We start from the raw sequence: 26,265 nt of genomic DNA on the forward strand, positions 1-26,265 counted from the left end.
TCACCCCTCAGGTAAGCCCATGGCAGGGTGCCATGTATATTAAAGGTAGGACATGCATCTGGGTACCACCTCTGGAACTGTGGTTTCAGTTGTAAATGTGTAAATGTATAGGCATTTATATAGTGCACTACTTACCCGTAGGGTCCCAAGGCGCTTCGACCGCTGCGAAACCCTTCCTGGCTTCCCTGAGAGATGGTCCCTTAATCCAGGGTGAGACCAGGCATCCCCGGCGGTCTGGTGGGGCCGTTAGTGAAGATGAGGCAAGCTAATGCCCAGAGTTGCCGAGTGTGATCGCTGATCAGAGTGGGCACCGAGGCGAGAGAATTATCGAGTCCGCTGACCCTGGTCCAGAAACCTGCCGCACCGGGAATCGAACCCTGGTCCCAGGCCGTCCTCTGCTCTCGGGTCTGCCGCCTCTAACCAGTGAGCCACACTACTTCACTACTCCACAGAGGGGGGACAGCAACCAACTCCATCACGGACTCTGCCGTTGGCTCCGTGTCTTGAAGGCACTGCAGACGGCGCCGCTGCATCTCGCACCGCAAGCCTGGTCTCACTGACGACGGCCGCCGAGTTGCTGCTTGCACAGTGTCCTATGGGCACTGCACTCCGCACCGTCTCGCTTCACTTTGCCGCCCTGGTCTCACTGACGCCATTGCTGACTTCGACAACCGTGATGGCAACATGGCTTGGGGGCACTGCTCTTAAGTCTTGAAGCACACTGCCCCATCTCACATCGCAGTCCGGACCGACCAATACCAGCCCCCGCAAAGTGCATATTTTTAAGGACTATATGTTGGATTTTCATAGTTTTGGTCTTGTTTTGAATATATAAAGTATTGGAAATGTTTCTAAACTGGTGTGGTGTCCTTCTGTAGTGTTTTCACTGTATTACTGTTGGTTATGTGCAAATCCTTTCCACACTGCCTCTGAAATAAGCCTGGCTGCTCATGCCAAGCTACCAAGGGGGTGAGCAGGGGTTATTTCAGTCGTGTATCCCTCTTACCGTGAATAGAAGGAAGGGTCCCTACTTGGACAAAGGTGAAACCATTGCCAACTAGAGACCCCCATTTCGGATAGCCCCTAATTACCACAGCAAATATTTTTTACAGTGGGGAAATTATATTAAACAGTGTTTAGCAAACCAAAGGTCATTGAGCGTAGGGGTGTAGCCAAAGGTGAATCTAAAAAACGAAGGGCCTCATTTATGTAATGTGTGTAAATGTATTTGAGCTTATATAGCGCACAGCTACCCACAAAGGGTTTCCCGGCGCTTGCTTCGGGAACCCGTCCTGGTATTCCCCTGTGAGATAACTCCGGCAGGGTATCCACAAGGTGAAAGCCAGGCATCCCGCCGCGAGGGGCCGTTGTGGAGATTAAGCAAGCTATTGCCCAGAGTCGCAGAGTGTGAACCCGTGAGTCGAGAAGGCACCGGAGCGAGAATTATCGAGTCCGTGGAATTTTTGAGCCCAACACCCGCCGAGGCAGGGGAATTGAACCCTGGTCCAGGGCCGATCTCAGCTTCCGGGTCTGCCGCCACTAACCCCTGAGCCACACTTATGAGGAATTGGCGCAGGGCAGCGCCGCGAGTCTTCTTGCGGCGCTGCCCTATGCCAATGTTAAAGGGCAGGAATGCACCGTATTTATGAAATACAGTGCATTCCAGTCATTTTCTCTTCACAAATTGCTGCCTCGCACCGACGTAGGCAGGGTTGTTTTTTTATACGGGAAGCGGCACCTTTTGTCACCAAAATAATCTATGAGGCAATGCAAAGACATGCAGGGTGGCTTTGCTCTGCTTCATAGGTATGGTTGAGATGCTTGAGCCACCGGAGCATCAAAAAAAAGGGATGCTCTGGCGATGCAAGCCTCTCATAAATAAGCCCAAAATATTCTATACGTTTTTTAGGTCTTTCACCTTCAGGTATCTATCTACATATAAAATAACGGGCAGCGTAAATGAAAAATAAATTTAAAAAGTTATTTTTCAGTTGGAAATGCACTGTAGTATATTACGAAACCTATATTAGTTAATGCACTGCAGAGGTCTGTGTGTAACCAGAGAACCACATAATTAAATCTTGATCGGTGCAGTGGAGAATAGTGATGTGTATTTTTAGTGCTACGGTGTCACAGCCTGTGATGGAAAGCACTGTGAATATGTAAGTAAATTGTTAGGGCGAGCTGCTGTCCAGCGAAGCCTCTATTGTTATCCACTTGCTCTGGAACTGGGACAGGGGATCGGCATGAGCTTTCGGCGATTTTAGCATGTGCACGCGCACGTACAGCCATGCGCCGTGCACATCTCCTGTCCCGCTTCCGAGGGAAGTCAGCCTCCTCAATCAATCAATCACACACGTGTGCGCACGCACACAAAAACACACACACACACACGCACACAGGTTTCTTAATTTCCCCCAAAGCTCCCCGCTTCTGTTCCCACTCTCTGCTCTACCTCCCCTCTCTGGCATTGCCCCCCCGTACACCATCAGGGGTAACCCCACCCCCTCCGGATCCCCCGCCTTCTCACCGGTCCCCGCTCTTTCTCCGTCCGTCGCCTCTTCTACGACATAAGCAAGCAGAAAAACGGCTAAAGAGCGCTCTGCGCCTGCGCGGAAGTGCGTGCGCCCGCCTTACGTCACTCAGCGGCTGTACCGTATGGCAGACAGTCGCGGGCCGCAGCCATTGACCCATACGGACAACTGCCCTTTTCTATTCTCTACCATCCGCCTTCCTTTCAAGGGTCACCTTCCTGACCATGCTTGTTCTGTCCAGGGTTGTCCTGCAGGACCAGCAGGTCGGGGCAGACCTGTGCTACCTATAATCCCAAGAAGAGCAGGATCTAGGCCTCTGGAGAGCAGAGTGAGAGGCCGCCATGTCTCCATGTGGTGCAGCACTGGTAGAACTGTCTGTTGGAAGAGAGCAACACAGCAGGCCAGACGAATGCAGAGAGAAGGTGAGGTAACGCCTCCGAATGGGACTCCGTGCAGAATATGAGGAGGGGCCCCCTGGTTCTCTATTATCTCACAGACATTCATTGACCTCTTATTTGAACTGTCCTCCCTTTGAAGAGGGCCTATGCAACACCTCCCACCCTTTGTTATGCCCCTGTAGTAGATGGTGCTCTAGGTTTGTTGTCAAGCGTGGCTTCACTATGAGCATTGGACTAATAGGTTCCTTGTTTAAAAATGTACATCTAAATATTGTTTTTATCGCCGGTAGCTCCGGTGATCTCGCAGTATATGTAGGAGCCTGTGTCCATAGGAAGTGGAGGTGGCGTAAACTCGTTTCACCCCCCAGCTCTGTTCGAGCAAGCTTCCGTCATAAACGTGGGTAGCTTAGGAACGTGGCCATTGGTGCTTTCTCAACCTTTGGATGGCGAGCGTGACGTGCCACAGGAGGAGGGGAAGCCGAGGTCTCATGCATGCTAAACAGATTCAAGGCTGCATGCTCCCTCGCCATAACTCGAATAGCTGCCCCATGAAGTCAGCCGGAGAGAACTGGGACGAGAGAGGAGGACAGACGGAGCTGTAGAAGTGGCTCTGAGGCCATTGCTGCGCCAGTTGTCTTGAGATATATATATATATATATATATATATATATATATATAATTGCTCCACATTCTCCTACCGATGGTAAAGAAGAAACAGCACTCACAGGATCTTTTTGCAGTTACAAGAGTTTTAATAACAAGACAGACGCGTTTCGGGAATGCTCCCTTCCTCAGTGTCAAACATTTACGTGCTGCGCGGCGCCATCTTTAAAGAGCCAAGTACGAATAAACAACATCAATGAGGGACATTTCCATAAATTGCACATGAGCGCCATCTTTGAACATGCTATTTACAATGATCGTGTCGTAACACTGCATGTTCTTTGTGCGTGAACGCTACAATAAAACATTTCCCCAGGTGGATTCAACATTGAACAATATCTTTCCGTGTATCGGCATTTGCGACCCAGCCAGATCGCTTTTCCCTCTGCGTGTCGTTCTGCCTGTCTCTAATGATCACGGCTATTCAGCCCAGGCAACAGACAATCACATGGATGCGAGAATATTGCGTTATTTTGTACACGCCATGTACGAGTGCAATCATTACATTGAAATTAGCATTGATATATGGTGACTTACACTTATTCTTCAATGCATATCTAACAAAATTAACATTTACATTACCATTCAATATCTTGCCGTGGATAGGCTTGTGGCAACCCATTCGGGTTGCATACTCGCACACACCAGTGTTTGTCCTGCCCAATATGTCATTCATTTCTGGCCTTAGATCGGATCATTACAAAACGTAATACTTAGATGGGATGTTACCTAATTTAACTCATTTTCTCCAGTATAACTCATCATTCATCTACTGTTTTCCCTACGTCTAGCCCCCCACCTTCCCAGTAGGAGGTTGCCTAAGAAGCATGATCTCATCATAACAATATATCATCTCTATTGCAACTTAGAAATAGAGAATTAGTACAAAAATATATGAGAATGACAAAAGTTCATTAAAAACCTATATATCTATGCATCTCTGTGCTCTTTTAATTCAAATTCCCTTTCAGTTCTGTCATGTCTATCAGTGTGTCATCTCAACTGCCTAGTCCTGTTCTAACACAAATGTACTGCCATCTCCTCCCCACTATTAAGGCCCCCTGGTACCTTCATAGTGTGCAACCCGATTGCAAAGAACATCAGAGCCTCGCATGTGTTCACTCACAGCCTTTATTAATTGTATTCCCCGCCTCTCATGGGGCGTTGACTTACCAGGGTATTTTGAATGCTGAGACATGCAATCCTGCAACACACTTGATAAGTTCCAATGTTTCTCCGCATATTTAGGCTTTTTAATTATCCTTAGTAGGTACTGGACGGAATGGCAGGTTAATTCGCATAATGGCTCCGTGCTAATCGTTGTTGTTAGTACAACTTGACAGCCTCTGCAAACTGGATGTGTGTTTCTTTCCAGCCTGCGATGTTGCTCCTCCCCACGGCCAAGCTACCGTGTCAAACAATATTTTTCTCAAAGTGCTGTGCATTCGGGAGGTCACTCGACGGAGCCTCGCCCTCTGGCTTTCAAATGCAACCTGCCTGCCGCTTTTCAGTCTTTCAGGGCCAACGCGTTTCGAGGAAGAAATCCCCTTCATCTTGGGCTGCCTGCAAAGAACATCAGAGCCTCGCATGTGCTCACTCACAGCCTTTATTAATTGTGTTCCCCGCCTCTCATGGGGCGTTGACTCACCAGGGTATTTTGGATGCTGGGACATGCAGTCCTGAAACACACTTGATAAGTTCCAATGCTTCCATGTTTTCCATGGCGGAAGCATCGGCGTCGATTTCGGTGGGAAGAGGCACTGTCAGGAAGGCCACTGCGCAATCGTGTAGCAAGGCGGTGCAGAGTGCGGGCCCACAGGTCGTGGTGCGAGCAGCGGCTGGGTGATGGTGCCGCCGGCGTCTTTGGTGAGACCAGGGTCTCAGCATAGCAGCGGTGCCCTCTGCGGTGCTAAAGCTTTGGTGTGAAGCAAAGCGGTGCAGTGTGGTGCCCATAGGTTGCGTCGCGAGCAGCTGCTCGGTGATGTCGTCAGCAGGCATCTTCGGTGACACCAGGGTCGCGGTGTGGCAATGCGGCAGTGCTCTCTGCAGTGCCTTCAGGACACAGGTTTGGCAGGGTCGTCGTATACGTCGTCGAGTGGCGCTCTTCAGGTTGCAGCACAAAACACACAGTCCCCAGTGCTGTGAGTTGAAGAACCTGAAGTGTTTGCGGTTACTGAGACTTCGTGAAGAGGGAGCAAGCTCTACCTCAAGCCCTCGGAGAGTCTCACTGATTCGGTTGCAGAAAGCCTAGTCCCGGCCTTTCACCCGCAAGACAGAAGCAGCCATTGCAGGTCAGCCCAGCAAAGCACCCAGCAAAGCAGTTGTTCCTTTTCACAGCTTCTATGGCTCACCTTCTTGGCAATCTCTTTGTTCCAGATGAGTTCTACTGTTCAGGGGTTTGTGACCCAGCATTTGTACACAAAAATACTTTGATCTGCCAGGCAGAGGGTGTCGGTGTCTGGCCAGAACCAGTTGGGCCTTCTCTGGCAGGAATTCCTGGCAGGAGGTGGAGACGCTTTTTCAGAGGCAGACCAGGCTCATGAGGTGCAAGGAAATTCCTTCCCCTTCCCCCATCGCAGCCCAGGTCTAGTGATAAACTACGCTAGGGTGCTCCTGGTTGGTGGCTTGAACTATTGGTTCAATGACATCTCTGGGGGACCTCATGCAGCTGAATTATTTGAACTTCTTTCTAATCTGAATTTAGTCCAGCGTGTAAATAGCCCCACTCACGAAAAGGGACATATTTTAGATCACATCTGGACCTACAATGTTTCCCTTTCCATTCCGCTCCTTTCCCCCTGCATTTGGTCAGATCATCATCTGGTATAATTAACAATTATGTCTAGCAGTTACAAAAAGCCCACCCCCTTGGTGGGTGGCGATACCAGGAAGTGGAGATCTTTAAACAAACCGGATTTCATAAACACTTTGGTGAACTCTGTTTCCACCTTCTGTCGGGATGTCAACTTTATGGAGAGCAAAGTCACATAGTGGCTTTTATCAGCTAGTAACACTCATGCCCCTATCGTCAAATTCTCTCGTGCTCGCCACTCTGAGTTGCACAAATGGTACACTACTGACCTTGAAAAACAAAGACTTGAGTTACGCCAATTCGAGAGAAAATGGAGATTAAGATACTCAATTGCAGACAGGGAACAATTTGCCACTGCCCATAGAGAATATAAAAAAGCCATTTTGACCACTAAAACGGCTTATTTCTCCACAAAATTAATCAATGCTCACAACAAACCTAAAGAAATCTTTAATATTGTGAACAACTTATGTAACAACACTAGAACTTCGCCCACTCAGACCCCCACTCAAGAACTCTGTCATTCTCTGAATGCTTTCATTCTGGACAAAATCATTTCCATTAAAGCTAGCCTCCCCAATACTATCAACTGGGAACAACTGGAGGATATTTCTAATAATCATTGCACATTAGATACCCTCTGTCCCATTTGTCCTAAAACATCATCTGAACATATGATCCGTGTCAAATCGGGATCACCTGATGACTGCTGTCCCCCGCACGTCTCAAAAGAGATATTCACTGTCTTGCCTCAGAGCGTGCTCCCCTTCCTTAATGAATCTCTTGCCCAAGGCAAGGTTCCCAGTGCATTCAGGCATGCGACGGTAGTCCCCCTTATAAAGAAGCCTGGGTTGGACCCTAGCAACCCTGGTAACTACCGCCCTATTTCTCTCTCCCCTTTTCTGGCTAAAATACTGGAGGCCCATGTAGCTAGATGTGTTTCTAGCTTCATTGAATGTTCGAACTATCTAGAGCCAAATCAAGCTGGGTTCTGTCCAGCACATTCAACGGAGGCTGTGATTCTCGCAGTCCTGGACACCCTTAGAGCAAATGCTGACAGGGGTGACCATCAAGCACTGGTGCTTCTCGATCTGTCGGCCGCGTTCGACATGGTCGACCACACCATCTCGTTGAACCTTGTGGAACAAGCGGTCCTGAGTGATCCAGAACTTGGGTGGATTGAATCCTTCCTTACGGACAGCACTCAAGCAGTAAGGCTTGGGAATTTCACTGCCCCCAAACTCTCCCCCGCCTGTGGGGTTCCACAGGGTTCTTCCCTGTCCCCATTGCTTTTCAATTTATATCTGAGACCGTTGATTCATTCACTTAAGGACAGGAATATCACTGTCTTCAACTATGCGGACGATCTCCAGATTATCTTTCCACTTGGCTCCCCTAATGCCGCTAGTGAGTTCCAATCTACTATGCTTCACATCCAGCGTTGGATGAATGTGAACCACTTGAAACTTAACCCGGACAAAACGGAGTTGGTTTTGCCTGGGGACAGCAAGAACAGCTAGGGTATGAATTTTTGGCCGGCAGAACTAGGGCCCCCCACTACTCCGTCATCCTCCGTGAAAAGTTTAGGGGTCACAATTAACGCCGACCTTTCGCTTCACGGACAGGTGGGTGCTGTGATCTCCTCTAGTGTTTATCAACTTGGCAAAATTCGGAAAATCGCACACCTGTTGACTTATTCAGCATTAATACAGGTGGTGCTAGCCCTCATACTTTTACAACTCGATTTCTCTAACTCTATCTATCTCGGTCTTCCTGTCGGGCTACAAAATAGACTTCAAATGGTGCAGAGTCAGGCAGATTGATTCTTAAACAACCCAAGCGGTTGTCAGCCAGACCTGGCCTAGCTCCACTGGCTCCCGATAGCTCAACGAGTAGCGTTTAAGACCTGCTGCCGAGCCTACAAGGCTTTGCACGGCAACAGCCCCAGATTTATCAGCAGAATGATTACAAAATATACCCCGCGGCGCAGCCTTCGCGCAGCCAACCATTTCCTACTTAGCACTTCGTCTTTCAAACGTAAACGACAGGGAGGTTGCCGCTTCTCTCATTTGGCCCCCAGACTCTGGAATACCCTCCCTCTGACACTCAGAAGTTGCGTTAATCTTTTCAGTTTTAGGAAGGCTTTAAAAACATGGTTATTTGAGCAAGCCTACGCCTACACCTCGGCTGCAATTATCTTCAGTTTTAGCACCATGAAACCCAAGGGTGTACGCGCGCTCTACAAATGCTTGCTAGCAGCATAACAGAACATAACAGCCTTCTGTCCTCCAAAACCCAGACTGCAACTCACATTCCATCAGAGGCACACAGGATGACTGAGCAAAATTATGCCCACTTTCTAAAAGTTATTGCCAACCACAGGGGCAGCCCAACCCACCTGAACCAGGGGTCGTCAGTGTATAATCCTAACAGTGGTTCAAGAAGAAATTTTCTAAAAAATACAATATTTACACACAAATCCAGATCACAGACAGGACAGATAAGCAACAATATAGCAAGAGTAAAGAAAGAGAATGCCCGTAAGCAAAAAACTATTTCTGAAAGCTTATCACAAATTTATTACGTATTATAAAACAATGAAGACAATAGCGTTCAATACAATATTCTTGTATACAAACAATACATATGTCATGAATTCCTCCCCTTGTCCTGCCTTCGCCGTTTATGGGCACCGCTGGCAGAGCGGACTACGAATCCCAGGAGGCCTAGCAAGGCGAGATGACGGAACAACCATAGCACGTGTTGTGACTTGAAGGTCCGCCTATATAAGGCGGAAACGGAAAGGAAGCTGTGTCGGATATTCAGAATCCTATGCCGACGCATCCTGAAGCCGAGCGATCCGTTAGCAGCGACCATTGTACCAAACCTTGATCTTCGGAAGAACGGTGAGCAGGAACGCCCCGTGTCTCAATTACTAAGGAACTGTGGTATACTGCGAGCAAGCGTTCTCTGACTCGGACGAGTCAGCGAGGCCCGCTCAGGATCCCGAGTTGAGGCTGGTTGGAGCGGCTGCTCCCAGCCCGGTCCCAAGGTCTTATCGAAGACCAAGTAACGGAGGTTGGTGTGAGCCATGCTCCCAGCCCCCGTCCTCGTCCTAGTTAGGGCGTAGTGTTGAGACGCACTCCAGGAGGAGTTTGCTGCGTCTCCACTGCCCTAGTATCTAGAGGTAGGTCAGATCGAGCGGCTGCTCTCGACCACCTCTCACATTGGTGCTTGGGTGTTAGCAACTAGAATCGCCTGATTCGAGATACGGGTAGAGCGGCTGCTCCCCGTATCCCCTAGGAAGGAGTGGTAGAGAACCCGGCTGGGCGACTCCCACCTTCCATACACCTGCTCACCCCAAGATAGAGATCCCGACCCCTCACAGCTATCGAACGGCATTGTCGGTCGCTTTTTAGCACAGTGCCCTCCGTTGGCATACAACGGGACCGTTGTACTTGCGGAGGACGGTACATAAACACCAGCGCTGTGATTGGGGTAACGTATACAGAACTGGTATATCCTACTTATCGTTTCTGTTTATATTCACCTTGTTACATTTCTTTAATCAATAAATCTTTACAACTAACAAGAAGTGGTCTTGTGTTCCGTGGGTGTCTGTCCCCGATCCCGGGAGCGCGAGGTTGTTACAGAATATCCGACCATCAACCCATAACTATCCCCCGGTCGGGTGACAGACATGGCCACACTGGAGGATGTCTTGGCAGCATTGGCTACCATACAGGTTGAACTAGCAGCATCGAGGCAGGAATCCGCAGATGTAAGGGCACGACTTGATGCTATGCAGAGAGACCCTCTGACACCAGGTCCGACCTCCACAGCCGCTGCCCCTGCGGTTGAACTACCTGTCACAGTACCATTGGCTGCACCAGAAAGGTATAGCGGAGACCCCAACACCGTGCAGGTGTTTCTCACGCAGATAGCCCTGCATCTATCCTGCAAACCCAGGGCTTTTCCCACGAGCCAAACCAGGGTGGCGTTTCTACTATCATATTTGGCCGGTGACGCAGCACATTGGGCAGTTCCCTTGGTGAGCAGGGACGACCCCATTTTGTGTGACTGGGGAGCTTTTTGTGAGGAGTTTCTACGAGTATTCGATCGTAGGGCAGACTCATACACAGCGGACCGCGAGATGCTGGAACTGAAACAAGGCAATAATGACTTGTTGCAATACCTCAATGCGTTTCGCCGGCTGGTGGCGGAAACAAAATGGCCAGTTGCCAAACAAACAGCGTTGTTTCACCAAGGACTGTGCGATGAGCTCAAGGACGTGGTGGCTCAGATCGATCCCCAGCCCAAAACGTGTGAGGGTCTCATCAGTCTGGTCTTGCGTTTGGACCACCGGCTGGGCGAGAGAAAAGGGGACCATAAGAAGAAAGGCAAGGCGTTGCCTTCTTACATCTCCATGGGGAGCCCCGAAGCCAGCTCCGCTGCCAAATCCGAGCCCATGGATATCGGAGACATAAGATCCAGTCTTACTGCAGCAGAGAAAGAGTCACGCAGGAAACAGGGTCTTTGCCTGTATTGCGGCAAGAAAGGACACTACGTTCGTGAGTGTCCTGCCAAGCCTAAGACCAGTAGATACCGGAGCCCCAGGCCTGTGACGGCTGTGGTGGAAGCACCGGCGGAAAACTGATGGACTCCAGGAATACGGAAGGGGCCTCTTGGAGTCATAATTTCATTCCTTCCATGTCAAATTCTGATCAAACAGGAAAACAACATTTGTTTATCACGGTACACGTCGAGGTTCAGGATCAATGGCTTCCCGTGGTGGCCATGGTGGATTCAGGGGCCACAGGCCTCTTCATGGACTCTCCTGTGCGGTTGCTCCCCTCGCCCTCTGCCCCCCCCCAGACGCTGCATTCACAATTGGCTGTATTTGCTCCTGACTGCCTGCCTGCTGGTTAAGCGCACTCAGCGCTCGGTATCGTTTTTAAGTTTATTTATTTAATTATTTGTATCTCATTATTGTTCTCGCCGCTTGGTGCATTACATTGTTCTCCTGCTGCGCACTAGCGATAACTAGTCAGGATAGAGACGTTTGCGTGGAGTGCATTTTAAAGTGCTTTACAAACGTGTTGCCCACTCCGGCTCTGACACAGTTTCGATTCAGGGTCCGGGCTCCATTGTAGCTCTGTTTACCCTCGGCAGCCCGTGGCTCCTCCCAGATCCCGCCTCCCAGCTGCACCTCCCACGCTCCGCCCCCTCCACTCTCCATTTATGGCCAATGCCCCCACGCGCTACGGCCGCGCCGAAGGTGCGCCAAAGGTAAGCCCGTCTACGCCCTCCTAGCCCTTAACCCCGGCCGTTCCCCCAACTGCGTCCAAGCCGCTCCTGGACACACCCATGGACCCTTCTCCTGCTACTCCTGCAAGTTCGACGGCACCAAGAACAACTCCTCATCTACGAACACACAACAGATATCCGACCTCAACCACCTACAATGCATCCTGATCAACACCCGCTCGGTCCACAGGCACGCCATTGACCTCTGGAATCTACTAGACACCATCTCTCCGGACGTCGCCTTCCTAACAGAAACATGGATGAACACCACATCAGCCCCAGACATCACCATTGCCATCCCGGAAGGCTATAAGATCATCCGCAAGGACCGTACCGGCCACACAGGAGGAGGCATCGCTATCGTCCATAAGAAATCCATCCGCATCTCAACCAGCTCAGACGTCAATCTCGCCAACACTGAACACCTTCACTTCCAGATCCACATCGACCCCAAGACCACACTCAGAGGCACCCTCCTTTACAGGCCACCAGGACCCCGCGCACAATTTAGTGAAGACATCACAGACTTCATCACTCCACACGCGCTCCCCTCCGAGGATTACATCCTTCTGGGAGACCTCAACTTTCACCTTGAAAAGAACAACGACCGCAACTCCACCACCCTTTTGGACAACCTCGGACTTAAACAACTTGTCACTACCCCCACCAACATCGCAGGTCACACACTCAACCCTATCTTCACCTCCAGCAAACATGTCTCCTTCAGCCACTCCACAGCTCTCCTTTGGACTGACCACAGCTGCGTTCACTTTACCTACAACAAGCCCACATCCAACAACCACCCCCAACCCACTCTGCAAAGAAACTGGAACAAAATCACCATCGACCAGATCTCCTCATCGCTTCTTCTAAACCCCCCCAGCCCACTCTTCAAACCCCGACCAAGCAGCCACCAACCTCACCCAATGGTTATCCAACAGCGCCGACATCCTAGCACCACTGAAAAAATGACAAATCAAACTAGGCAGCAAGAAGGCCTCCTGGTTCAACGATGATCTTAAGAAATCCAAGAAACTCTGTCGCTCCCTTGAGAAGGCCTGGAAAAAAGACCCAACCACCAGTACCAAGGACGCCTTCAAAAACGCCACCCGCATACACCACCGACTGATCCGGAATGCCAAGAAAGCCGCCTTCAAGGACCGACTAGATAACAACGCCCACAACAGCAAGGAATTATTCAACATCGTCAAGGAATTCACCATCCCCTCAGCCGACTCCAACGACATCACCCCCTCTCAAGCCCTCTGCGACTCCCTAGCCTCATTCTTCCACAACAAAATTGCTGACATCCACAACAGCTTCGACAACCGACCCGAAGACCAACCCACCCAACCCCCTGCAGGACCCCCACCCCCCCTGAACATCCTCAATGACTGGAAGCCAATCTCCACTGAGGACACCATCCGTCTGATGAACTCCATCCACTCAGGATCCCCCACAGACCCATGCCCTCACCACATCTTTAACAAAGCAGACTCCATTATAGCACCGCACCTCCGAGACGTCATCAACTGCTCCCTCAACTCTGCAACCTTCCCGGAAAGCTGGAAACATGCCGAACTCAGCGCCCTCCTGAAGAAACCCACAGCTGACCCCACCGAACTCAAAAACTACCGCCCTATCTCACTCCTTCCATTCCCGGCCAAAGTCATCGAGAAAGCGGTCAACAACCAGCTCGCTGCATTCCTCGAAACCAACAAATCCCTCGACTCCTCACAGTCCGGCTTCCGAGCCAAGCACAGCACTGAAACCGCCCTCATCGCAGCAACAGACGACATTCGAACTCTACTGGACAATGGAGACACAGTCGCCCTCATCCTCCTCGACCTCTCCGCAGCCTTCGACACGGTCTGTCATAGCACCCTTTTACAACGCCTCAGAAACGTCGGAATCCAAGGAAAAGCACTGGAATGGATCACCTCGTTCCTCACCGGAAGAACCCAGAGAGTCCGCCTTCCACCATTCAAGTCAGAGGCCACTGAAGTCATCTGCGGTGTACCACAAGGATCTTCACTCAGCCCCACCCTCTTCAACGTATACATGAGCCCCCTCGCGGCCATCGCACGCCAACATAACCTCATACGCTGATGACACTCAACTGATCCTCTCACTCACCAAAGACCCTAACACCGCCAAAACCAACCTGCATGAAGGAATGAAAGAAGTAGCCGGATGGATGAAGCACAGCCGTCTGAAACTGAACTCAGACAAAACAGAAGTCCTCATCCTAGGCACCTCCCCCTCCACCTGGGATGACTCTTGGTGGCCAGAGGCCCTTGGAAAAGCACCCATCCCGACGGACCACGCACGGAACCTGGGCGTCATCCTGGATTCCTCACTCTCGATGAACAGACAAGTCAACGCCGTTTCTTCATCTTGCTTCAACATTCTTCGCATGCTCAAAAAAACATTTTGTTGGATCCCCACCGAAACTAGAAAAACAGTCACCCACGCTCTGGTCACGAGCCGTCTGGACTACAGAAACACCCTTTACGCCGGTACCACCGCAAAACTCCAGAAAAAACTCCAACGCATCCAGAACGCTTCAGCCAGGCTAATACTAGACATCCCGCGTAAAGATCACATCTCTGGACACCTGAAAAACCTCCACTGGCTCCCCGTCAATAAAAGGATTACTTTCCGGCTCCTAACCCACGCACACAAAGCGCTCTACGAAATCGGACCCGAATGCCTCAACACAAGACTGTCCTTCTACACCCCCTCCCGCCAGCTACGATCCGCCAACCAAGCCCTTGCCACTGTACCTCGCATCAACAAAACCACCATGGGAGGTAGATCCTTCTCCTACCTGGCAGCTAAAACTTGGAACTCACTTCCCACTCACCTTCGCCTTACTCAGAACCACCTAGCATTCAGAAAGCAACTTAAAACGTGGATATTTGACAAGTAATTCCCCACGCTTCTCCAAGCGCCTTGAGACCCTTTGGGTATGTAGCGCGCTATATAAATTTATTGACTTGACTTGACTTGACAACGAGGCTCAGAGACTGGGGATCACTCTTATTCCCAAAGAAAAGCCGGAAGACGTCTATGCCGTGGACGGAAGACGTCTGGTGACAGGACCCATCGGACATCATACGGGTGAAATGCCGGTACGGTTCGGCAGATGGCATGCTGAAACCATCGATTTTGGCATTATCAGGGCACCGCAGTATGGAGTCATATTGGGACTACCATGGCTCCAAAAACACAACCCTTCGGTGGATTGGACAACACACCAGATCGAAATGTCCTCTACGTATTGCATGCAACGATGCGGGGTGCGACCAGAACTGCATGATACCCCACGGTTCGGAAGTCACACAGTGGCCACTGCAGCCGAGAAAGCGGTGACACTTCCTAGCGTTTATCAAGGATACGAGGATGTTTTTGATGAAGTAAAGGCGGAGGTGCTCCCACCCCATAGGGTGTATGATTGCCAGATTGACCTGGTACCAGGAGCAAGCGTCCCCAGCGGTCGGCTGTACATCTGCGTTCGTATCTGGACAAACTACTGGAATTAGGGTTCATAAGGCCATCCAAGTCACCGGCCGCATCGCCCCTCTTTTTTATTCCCAAGACCAACGGTGAATTGAGGGCGTGCGTGGACTTCAGGGCCTTGAACGCTATCACCATAAAAAACCGGTATCCCCTTTCCCTCATTAGCGTTCTCCTGGAACAAGTACAGAAAGCTAAGGTGTACACCAAGCTGGATCTGAAGGGGGCTTACCACCTTGTGCGCATGAGGGACGGCGACGAGTGGAAGACGGCCTTTAAGACCCGGTTCTGCCTTTTTGAGTACCTCGTCATGCCGTTCGGGCTTTGCAACGCCCCCGCCGCCTTCCAGTTCTTCTTGAATGAGGTGTTCAGGGAAGTGTTGGATGTATACGTCGTCGTATACATCGACGATATCCTCATCTACTCCGACACAGACGAGGACCATGTGCGTCACGTCTCAACAGTCCTGCAGAAACTAAGGGAGAACATGCTTTACTGTAAACTCAGTAAATGCGACTTCCACGTCTCCTCCGTGGAGTTCCTTGGGGTGATGCTGATCAGAGCGGTGGAAGAATGGCCGGTACCACGGAACGTGAAGGACGTCCAGAGTTTCATCGGCTTCGCCAATTTCTACAGGTGATTCATCGAGGGGTTTTCAGGATTGGTCGCCCCGATCAATCAACTACTACGGAAAAATCAGAAGTTCGAATGGAAAGGGAATGCGCAGAACGCATTCGATGCATTGAAGGCGGCCTTCGGAACTGCCCCGGTGTTGGCTCATCCCGATCCAGAACTTCCCTATGTGGTGGAGGCTCACGCCTCTGACGTGGCGCTGGGTGCCATACTATCACAAAGAAATCCCGGGACAGGCATACTCCACCCGGTGGCCTACATGTCACGGAAACTCAATGATGCGGAGCGTAACTACCATATTGCGGAGAAAGAACTTCTGGCGATCAAGGACGCGTTCACTGAGTGGAGACATCTGTTGATGGGGGCTAGACACGTCGTCACTGTGTATACAGACCACTGGAACCTTCAGTTCATGACCGCAACTCAACACCTTTCTCCTAGGCAGTTGCGGTGGATGATCTTTTTCTCTGGATTCCATTTTCACATTACGTACCGGCCAGGAACAGAGAACAGGAAAGCGGACGCATTGTCACGTCAATCGGACGTCAGAGAGACAGCACCCATCACAGAACACTATCGTTCCACCACATGTGGTAGTGGGGGTGATTCAGCCCGATACGTTCCTCAGGGACATCCAGAGAGGGATTCGCACCTTCGCATGGCAGAGGTGGCTCCGTAGTCACGGAGAATGGAGGATGTCTGACGGTATACCCGTAAAGGGCCGCTGTATACTGTTACCCACGCCTCGGCTCCAGAGACAAGCCTATGAGTGGTGTCATGTATCCCCGTCTGCAGGTCATCTGGGATTTGAGAAAACGGTGGCATATGTGGGTCGACACTTTTGGTGTGGGGTGCTGCATGTACCGTTTGTGCTGCCATGAAAGGGGACCACCGACGAACACAAGGGCTTCTACAACCCCTACCCACGCCCACCAGGCCGTGGGAGAACATATCACTCGATTTCATAGTGGGTCTACCTATGGATCAGGGGGAAACGGCGATATTGGTGGTGGTGGACTACCTCACCAAGATGGGGCACTTCATTGCTTGCCACCAAGTCCCGTCGGCGGGCGAATTGGCGTCCATGTTATTACAGAACATAGTGAGACTACATGGCCTGCCCAAGGTGATCGTTTCCGACAGGGGTTCGCAGTTTACCGCCCAGTTCTGGAAGACCTGGTGTTCAGCGTTACACGTCAAATCGGCCCTATCTACGAGCTATCACCCGCAGACGGACGGGCAAACGGAACGTCTGAACCAGTCCCTCAAACAATACCTACGCTGTTTTGTCGATCAGGGGAAGGAGGAATGGGTAAATTTGCTATGGATTGCAGAGATCGCCTACAATAATGTCACGCATTGTTTCACAAAGACCTCTCCCTTCTACGGCAACTATTGGCATCATCCACGGTTTTTGCCCTTTGTCCATCCGATCAGGGAGAGTAACCCACCAGCCACGGCCGAAAGGGTTGGTCACATCAAGAACACGCTGGTCAAATCTCGTGCTTTTCTGGAGGATGCGAAGGCGAGATACAAGACTTTCGCGGATTGAAGGAGAAGACCTGGGCCAGTTTACAGAGTGGGTGACTTCGTCTGGATCTCCACACGGAACATCAGGTTTCGGAAAAGTAGCATGTTCCATCCCAAATACATGGGCCCATACCGAATCACCAAATGCCTCGGCCCGGTGAATGTGAGAGTGTGCCTACCCCAGTCCCTGCGGATCCATCCGGTGTTCCACGTTTCTTTATCGAAACCCTCATCCTCGCCCAAGCGAGTGACGCCGGTGCCTGTGATGGTGGATTCGGAGGTTGAGTACGAGGTGGCCGGTATCCTGGACTCCAAATGGCGACGGGGCAAATTGTGGTACCTAGTGGATTGGAAAGGGTACGGCCCAGAGGAGCAGGAGACGGCTGCGGGGGTGCACGCGCCACGCTTGGTGTCAGCTTTCCATCGCAAATATCCTTCTTGTGCTGGCCCTGCTGGACGGTGAGATGGAAGGGGGATGTACTGTCATGAATTCTTCCCCTTGTCCTGCCTTCGCCGTTTATGGGCACCGCTGGCAGAGCGGACTACGAATCCCAGGAGGCCTAGCAAGGCGAGATGACGGAACAACCATAGCACGTGTTGTGACTTGAAGGTCCGCCTATATAAGGCGGAAACGGAAAGGAAGCTGTGCTGGATATTCAGAATCCTATGCCGACGCATCCTGAAGCCGAGCGATCCGTGAGCAGCGACCAGTGTACCAAACCTTGATCTTCGGAAGAACGGTGAGCAGGAACGCCCCGTGTCTCAATTACTAAGGAACTGTGGTATACTGCGAGCAAGCGTTCTCTGACTCGGACGAGTCAGTGAGGCCCGCTCAGGATCCCGAGTTGAGGCTGGTTGGAGCGGCTGCTCCCAGCCCGGTCCCAAGGTCTTATCGAAGACCAAGTAACGGAGGTTGGTGTGAGCCGTGCTCCCAGCCCCCGTCCTAGGTAGGGCGTAGTGTTGGGACGCACTCCAGGAGGAGTTTGCGCGTCTCCACGGCCCTAGTATCTAGAGGTAGGTCAGATCGAGCGGCTGCTCTCGACCACCTCTCGCATTGGTGCTTGGGTGTTAGCAACTAGAATCGCCTGATTTGAGATACGGGTAGAGCGGCTGCTCCCCGTATCCCCTAGGAAGGAGTGGTAGAGAACCCGGCTGGGCAACTCCCTCCTTCCATACACCTGCTCACCCCAAGATAGAGATCCCGACCCCTCACAGCTATCGAACGGCATTGTCGGCCGCTTTTTAGCACAGTGCCCTCCGTTGGCGTACAACGGGACCGTTGTACTTGCAGAGGACGGTACATAAACACCAGCGCTGTGATTGGGGTAACGTATACAGAACTGGTATATCCTACCTATCGTTTCTGTTTATATTCACCTTGTTACATTTCTTTAATCAATAAATCTTTACAACTAACAAGAAGTGGTCTTGTGTTCCGTGGGTGTCTGTCCCCGATCCCGGGAGCGCGAGGTTGTTACAACATATCACAAACCAGACCGGTGGCAAACTAAAAAATACATGTTACAATAAAGGAACAACATGTACAAAATTAATGTGTCCTTCGTTGGTTTTATGGCCACATAAGTGTCTACCGCGTTTCGACCACTGTAGAGTTACACCGTCATCATCAGGACTGATGGTTCCATTGAGCCTCTCAAACAGTTCTGTATTAAAAATGTATATGGGTCACACTGGTTAAAAAGTAAGCTCCTTCGAGAGAAAAGGCATACTCAGAAAAAAGTAGATAAAAATGAAACTGGTAAAGGAAATATGAAAAAAGCCTGTACTGTGAAGTAAAGCATCCAAAGATACCCGGGGAAAGTGAGAAACGTTATCAAAACTCCATTACACACACCCAGTAGACAGTGAAAAAATAAACAAAGTTACCATCACCTAAGTGTCAAAAAAAGTAAAATATGAAAATTCACCTATTTAAAAGAGCAATCCAACCTTATTTACTTGAGCTGGTCGAAGAAGAATTTCAAAATATCACTAGGAAACTAGAAAACAGGGGTCCTAAATAGTCGACCACTTACTTAAAATGGGCGAGTATGACTTCAACCCTTTCCAAAGAATGATTCGTTTCAAATTGGCTGCATCTATCCTTATGAATAATCAGATAGTGATACTCTGAGCATTATCCAACATGGGGCCGTTTCAAAAGAAATACTGCAATTACATTCTCTGATTCCTCAGCTAGCTCAGCTGATGAATCTGACACAAGCATCAATGCTCGACCAGGCCCCTCTAATTCTGGTTACACACCTTTTTTTTTTTTTAGAACAGCGTGGATGGGGTAGAGGGAGAATGAAAACCCAACCACCACCACCCCATACTCCCCAACAACATTGGAACTTCCAAACGGGGAGAGACAGACATGCAGGAAGTTTCATCAGTGGGGGGCCCCACAATAGAAGTTTCTGATATTAGAACATCTGACACCATCCCCATTTTTTACTTATCCAACCATTTGCTGTCTTCAGCTGAGATTTCCCTTTTGACTAAAGGATTAAGCTTTGTCCCAACTGAGAAAACTTGTTTGATTGAGACGCAGTTGGAATTGTTGCAATTTGTTCATAAATTGCGTTTCAAAGCATTTTTTATGAATAACAAGACCTTTAGTCCCTCTGGACTACGGCCTCCCTCTGTTTTTAATCCTCCTACAAACAAAATGCCCATTAAATTGTTGGCATTTGAGTCACTGGTTCTCAAAGAAGTTTCAGCTTTGAACAAAGACTTTGAATATATCCCTTACAATATTTCCCTGACTGAACGACAAGCTTTGAGAATGTGCAAGCAAAATCAGGAAGTTATTATAAAGCCTGCGGATAAGGGTGAGGGAATTGTCGTACAATCTATCGACAAATACAAATCTGAAGTCAAGCGATAACTGGACAATGTAAACCACTATCAGGCTTTGTGAACCAATCCTCTATCAGAAATTCAAAAATTGATTGCCACTGTGACATCCATTGCCAAATCCGAGGGGTAGCTCAGCGATAAGGAATTTTCTTTTCTTAATTCTAATAGTAAGGGAGATCCGTTCCGTGTTTATGAGGCGCAGTTCAGCAACACGGAACGGATCTCCCTTACTATTAGGGAAGATGCCAGTGTTCAGTCTGAGGTGCCCTCACTTGATCACATTGTTTTTACTGAAACTGAAGCTATTTCTGCTCTCAAACAAGTGCAGAATGGCAAGGCCCCCGGCATGGACTGCATCCCTGCGGACCTCTTTAAGTATGATCAAACTCACTGGGTCCCGTACATAACAATTTTAGCAAATGCGATAGCCAGAGGGACTAGGATCCCAAACTCCTGGAAAGGGGCTGAGATCTTGCCTGTGCACAAAAAAGGGGATAGATCTGATGCGGGAAACTACCGACCCATCAGCCTCATCGATGCCCTACAAAAGGTAATAGCCAGAATGCTGTTAGGGAAAATCCACACGTGGATGTCAGAAGTCGATATTCTGTCTCCACTGCAGGCGGGTTTCAGGGCTCACATTAGCACAGTTGATCAGATATTAAGATTTGTCATGATCTATTGGAAAACTGTGTTACTGAGAGACGGGAAGATTTTCGCTGCATTTGTGGACCTCAAATCGGCGTTTGATCTGGTCCCCAGAGGGAAGATGTGGGCAGCTTTGAGAAGGATGGGGGTCCCTATTGCACTACTAGAACTCACCATTAGGATGCATGAGGGAAACTTTGCAAGAGTCAGATGGGGTCGCCAGGGCCAGGTCACCGAATCCTTCCCCGTGACCCGCGGTGTGAGGCAGGGTTGTGTCCTGGCCCCCACCCTATTCATACTCTTCATTAATCAGGTGGTCAAGTTCCTCTCAGAAACCCCTACTGATGCTCCATCACTGGGTGGGACTAAATTCCCTCTTTTAATTTTTGCAGACGATACTCTCATACTGGCCAAAACACAGAAGGGTTTACAGGTAGCAATAAATAAATTTATGGACTTTTGCAATGAGAACGATCTTGAAATTAATATTAATAAAACCAAGTTCATGGTCCTGACAAAGAAAAAACCATTGAGGGGCCATGTTTTAATGAATGGGTCTAGACTGGAGCAGGTTGATGTAATGACTTATCTTGGTGTTACTTTGGATTATAGGCTGCGATGGAAAGAGCAAATAGCGGCACTCAGTCTGAAATTTGCTCGCCTGTCCGGTTGTCTAGTAAAGGAGCAGCGGTGTTCCCTGACCAAAAGAGTACTGCCCGCACTTAAAATTTATAGTGCTAAAATTAGCTCAGCCATATTATATGGGGCCGATATTTGGGGTTGTGTGGACTTGGCTGTCCTAGATAGGATACAGAATAAATTCCTTCGAAATGTAGTCAGTCTCCCTCCCTCAACACCAGTCCTACCACTCTTGATGGATATGGGCATTTATTCCATTAAATACCAGGCCCTCTATAGGATGGTGGCGTTATGGAGACGCATATGGTCTACCCCGGAACTGGCCATGTTTGCCCTTGAATTACAGGATGTGAGAATGCAACAAGGGGCGGGTGATATACCATGGCTAAAGCAAATTAAGAATATTCTTACCGAAATGGGTCTTCCCTTGCTTTGGTCTGAGCCGGGTTCTCATACCTTTCCTACAAAGAAAGAATTTAAACTTCTCTTCTGGTCCATGGTAAAAACGGAACACGTCGCTCTCTCAGAGAAATTGAACCTGACAGGCCAGTTTTTGCTCCATAAAGCAGTTCCCCATAAAGAAGTATATTGGGATGTTATCCTTAAAACATTAGATAGGAAACTATACCATCAGTTTTGTGTAGGTACATTGCCTCTTAGGGCTTTTACTAGTGGCTGGCAGAAGACTGAGTCAACCTTCTGCCCTTGTTGTACCGATTGTAAAGAAACACTAGGTCATTTTTTATTTGTTTGTACTGCTTATCGTGAACCACGCTATAAGTGGCTAAAACCTATATGTACTAGACTAAACACCCGAGTGAGTAGTGAAGCATTGTACATTTTGAGACATAACACTTCTGAATGGCTATCCATTGGATTGGCCAAATTCCTTGGGTGGGCTTGGCTAATAAGGATTAAATCAGTTCATAGCATCTTGACCTGAATAACTCTTATAATATGTTAATTTACTATGTTTTTTTTTTTTTTGGTCTTTGACTTTACCAGTATTGATGATCTGCCTTTTATATTAATATACGCTTATATGTTTCAACAAATTTTTCTTGACGTCTTTATATGTATGTTTAATTGAGATTTTTAACTATTCTTGCCTTGTTTTTCCTGATTTTGCTTAGTATGCTCATACAAATATTTATGACTTTATGACTTTGTCACACTAATTGTATTTTATGTAATTTTTGTTTATATGTGTGTCTTTTATGATGAAAAATCGAAATAAAGACGTTAAAAACTGAAAACTGAATTCTAAATCTCCGAGGACTACGGTTGTCTACCCTCCCAAAAGTCCATAAGGATTTGGGGGATCGGCCAGGCTGGCCCATAGTTTCTGGCTGTGGATCGGTCCTGGAACCTCTTTGTAAGTACATTGACAGCTTCATTAACCCCTTCCATGCTCATGATGAGCTCAGCTCGTTATGAGGTAGCCTGGAGCTGTGCTCATGACGAGCTGAGCTCGTCATGACACCAGCAAAATGGCAATTCCCAGCACAGGAGGGGAATTGCCTTAGCAGCCATAGTGTTAAAGATTTTGCCACTTTTATCCGCAGTTACCTGACTGATAGTGGTGACATTATTTCACAATTGGAAGTAATGCAATTTTGCCCTAATTCAGAACTGTTGGTGTGTTTGGACCTTGAGTCCTTATACACCAACATCTCTCAACTAGAAGGTATCGAGGTGATCAGAAAAAGTTTTGGACCCTCGTCCAGCCCCTGTGCCAGTTCTGACTGATTTTATTGTGGAAGTTTTGACGATCTCATTAACACATAACTATTTTGATTTTGACAGACAATATTATTTGCAGGTTAAGGGTTCTTCAATGGAGGCTTCTTATGCCCCCAATTTTGCTACATTGTTTGTTGACAATTTTGAATAGATTTTTATTTATGACTAATAAAAATCCATATTTTGATAGCGTACGCCATTGGTGACGCTATATTGATTAAATCTTTTTCATTTGGACTGGTAAAAGCTTAGACTTATCCCTGTTTTTAAGTTGGCTTGATCCATGTTCCCTTGATTTGAAGTTTACTTCTAATTCCAGCAAAACTCAGGTTGATTTTTTGGATTTGACAATGTTTCCATGTGGAGGCAGGCTGGCCACAAGATGATTCACTGAACCTGCAGCCCGCAGTGCACTGCTGGAGTATTCAAGTAATCCTCGGAAAGGGATTGTTGGCCCTTGGGTCAGTGTCTGCGGATACGCAGAACCTGTTGTTTCAAGGAAGGTTATTTCCATGAGGCAGAAATTCTGGCAGAAAAATTAAGACCACATATGAGGCACCCCCTGAACTTAGGGGCGACCCTCTGGACTCGACGTGGATCGCAAGAGGCGATTAAAAGATTTACCACGGTAGCTCAATGAGGAACAAATCTTTGTTCATGAAGGAAAAATAGAGCTTTAATTTCAGCCGTGGATGTGCTCAACATCTCTGATGCTTTAAGGCAGATCTAGCATCAATCTCTCTGGAGCGTTCCCGGTGCACCTCGTGCACTCCTTCAGGGGAGATCTCCATGAGGATCCGCACTCTGCACCCTGTTGACGCGTGGGGAGGGGGGGTTTGTTGCAGGTTCCGGCGGGTTTGGCCGAGAGGTTCAGGCGGGTTTGGCCGGTATCGAGCTTCGATGCGTGTCCTGGAGCGCGGGTGCTGTGTTCGTCTCTGGATCGTCAGTGTAGCGAGGAACGGTTCGAGTGACGTTACTTGTGTGAAAACCGCGATCAAACCATGGTACAAGAACCGTCACCATCAGAGGCTGCGCGCTCGGATTCAAACACGCGATGCTCGCGCCAAGAACGTCTTGTAGGTGTCTGAAGTTACCACTCAAAGCGCCGCGCTCCGTGCGGGGAGGCGCGGGAGGCGCTCGTCTTACCTCAAGGCGCTGTGAACCGGCGGCAGTGCTTGAGAGAGGTGTCGGCATGCTGGGTTCATGGAGCGGAAACTAAAAACGGACTCGATTACAAGTGCCTGCGACGGCGCCATCTTGGAGTGATGCGGGGCACTTCTGGTGACTACAAATGCCTGTGTTCTAACTAAAATCGCACCCCCATCGTTTTGTACACCCCCCCACGTCAGAGGGGTGCCGATTCATGCAGGTGCTGCCTGTATATTCGCGCTGCCCCATCTGGTTATGCACCCTCTCCTTGCGCATGCGTGAACATGCCCACTACTTCCACGGGGCACTTGGAAGCCAGGAGGGCAGAGCATGCAAAGGCAGCGCCGCTGCTGAGGAGGTGGAAACAGGCCTCTTCAGCAGCGCACCTGCCGCACTGTGCTTTAAGATGCCTCTTGGTTCAGCCCCCCCTTCCCTAGGGGGGGAGGTAGTAATAGGGAATGGAGGCAAGGAGGAGCTGGAGCAGCAGACCCCAGGTGTGGGGTCTGCTGAGTCATAAATGTCATCTTAGGAGTTCGGCAGGGAGGGACGGTGGGTCATTGAAGCGCAGTCGTCGGGCACAGGGCCTCTTCTCCTGGGAATTGTACCAGAGACGAGAGGTGCTGAGGAGGGGGTGGGAGGGCTGCAGGAGCCCTGGGGCTTGGGTGGGATGAAGTGCCGAGGAACAGGGTGAAAGGGTGGGGGAGACGTGGACAGCTTGCAGGGGGTGCTGTGGAAAAATGTGCAGAAAAAAGCGCCTGCCACAAACTATCCTTTTATATCACGAAAAGGACGTTTGGTTGTCAACCTTGAGCACTAAACTTTATCTATGTTTTTATAATTAACAATTGAACTTTGTGAGGACACCTTCCTGTGGGAATTAAGTCATCGCTTGCCCAAAAATCAGGACAAGAAGCACAGTAATTTTAATTTCCTCCAAGATCTTGAGGTATTGTCAAATAAAAGCATTGTTGGGAAATAATATCTGTGTAGCATGGTTGTCACATGAAGACTGCTTCGGAGCAAGCAGGGGTTGTCGTCATGAAGTGAACAATGGCCAAGCTCAGTAGAGGTGACCTGCAGTGAGAGTGCAAAGCAAGTAACTCAGCGCCATGAAGAGATGGCTGAAGGTGGCACCTACGATGCAGCTCTCTTGTTTCAATAAGCCAGGATGTCTATTACTGTTAGACGGACCGGGAGGGTCGGCCGAGATTACGGGGAGAGGTCTCCGGGGAGAGCCGTCTCCAACGACTGTACAGACAAGTAACTTCCCCCCCACAGACGGACACCACACAAGACTGAAGGTTAACGAGACTTTATATGCAATTCTTAGGTTACGATGGTATGATACAAGGAGGTCTGGACTCAGGGGTCCCCTCGACTCAAGTCTTTGGCTGAGGAAAGGGGTAGCGGGACAGTCTTAGTTACCAATGAGTACAAAATAGCTCTCAATCCTCGAGCTCGGCGTTCGAGATGATCGGGCCGTGGCGGAGCCAAGCAGGTCCCGAGATGGATGAAGGAAAGATGACGGTCCGCGGCGGAGCCTGCAGGTCCCAGTGAAAGATGACGGTTACAACGGTCCGCGGCCACGCCAGCAGGTCCCGACGACGATGAAGACTGTAGGTTACGACGGCTGTGGCAGCGCCAACAGGCAGGATGATGGTGCACAGGACAGAGCTACGGCAGCGCCAGTAGTCCGTCCAGGATGAGTTCCTCTTTACGTCTCTCGACTCCAAGATACAACTGCCTTCCTGCTCTGGAGCTGCCCCAGTTATAGGGCTGGCGTGCTTTGATGTCCGGACCCTCGCACTTGGAGGTCGGGAGGTCCGGG

General features: G+C 49.5%; 1 protein-coding gene across 1 annotated transcript in view; it reads right to left on the reverse strand.

The window, feature by feature from the left end:
* LOC147736733 (uncharacterized) overlaps positions 1–24,519 on the reverse strand; it is a 156,126-nt gene extending 131,607 nt beyond the window's left edge. The window contains exon 1 of the mRNA XM_086953448.1: positions 24,435–24,519. Coding sequence (XP_086809574.1) covers positions 24,435–24,493 — 59 coding nt within the window. The 5' untranslated portion in view covers positions 24,494–24,519. The remainder of the gene's footprint in view (positions 1–24,434) is intronic.
* Positions 24,520–26,265: the final 1,746 nt, after the last annotated feature.

This window comes from Lissotriton vulgaris, chromosome 1_2 (assembly GCF_964263255.1).
Source record: "Lissotriton vulgaris chromosome 1_2, aLisVul1.2, whole genome shotgun sequence".
Taxonomy (NCBI): Eukaryota; Metazoa; Chordata; class Amphibia; order Caudata; family Salamandridae; genus Lissotriton; species Lissotriton vulgaris.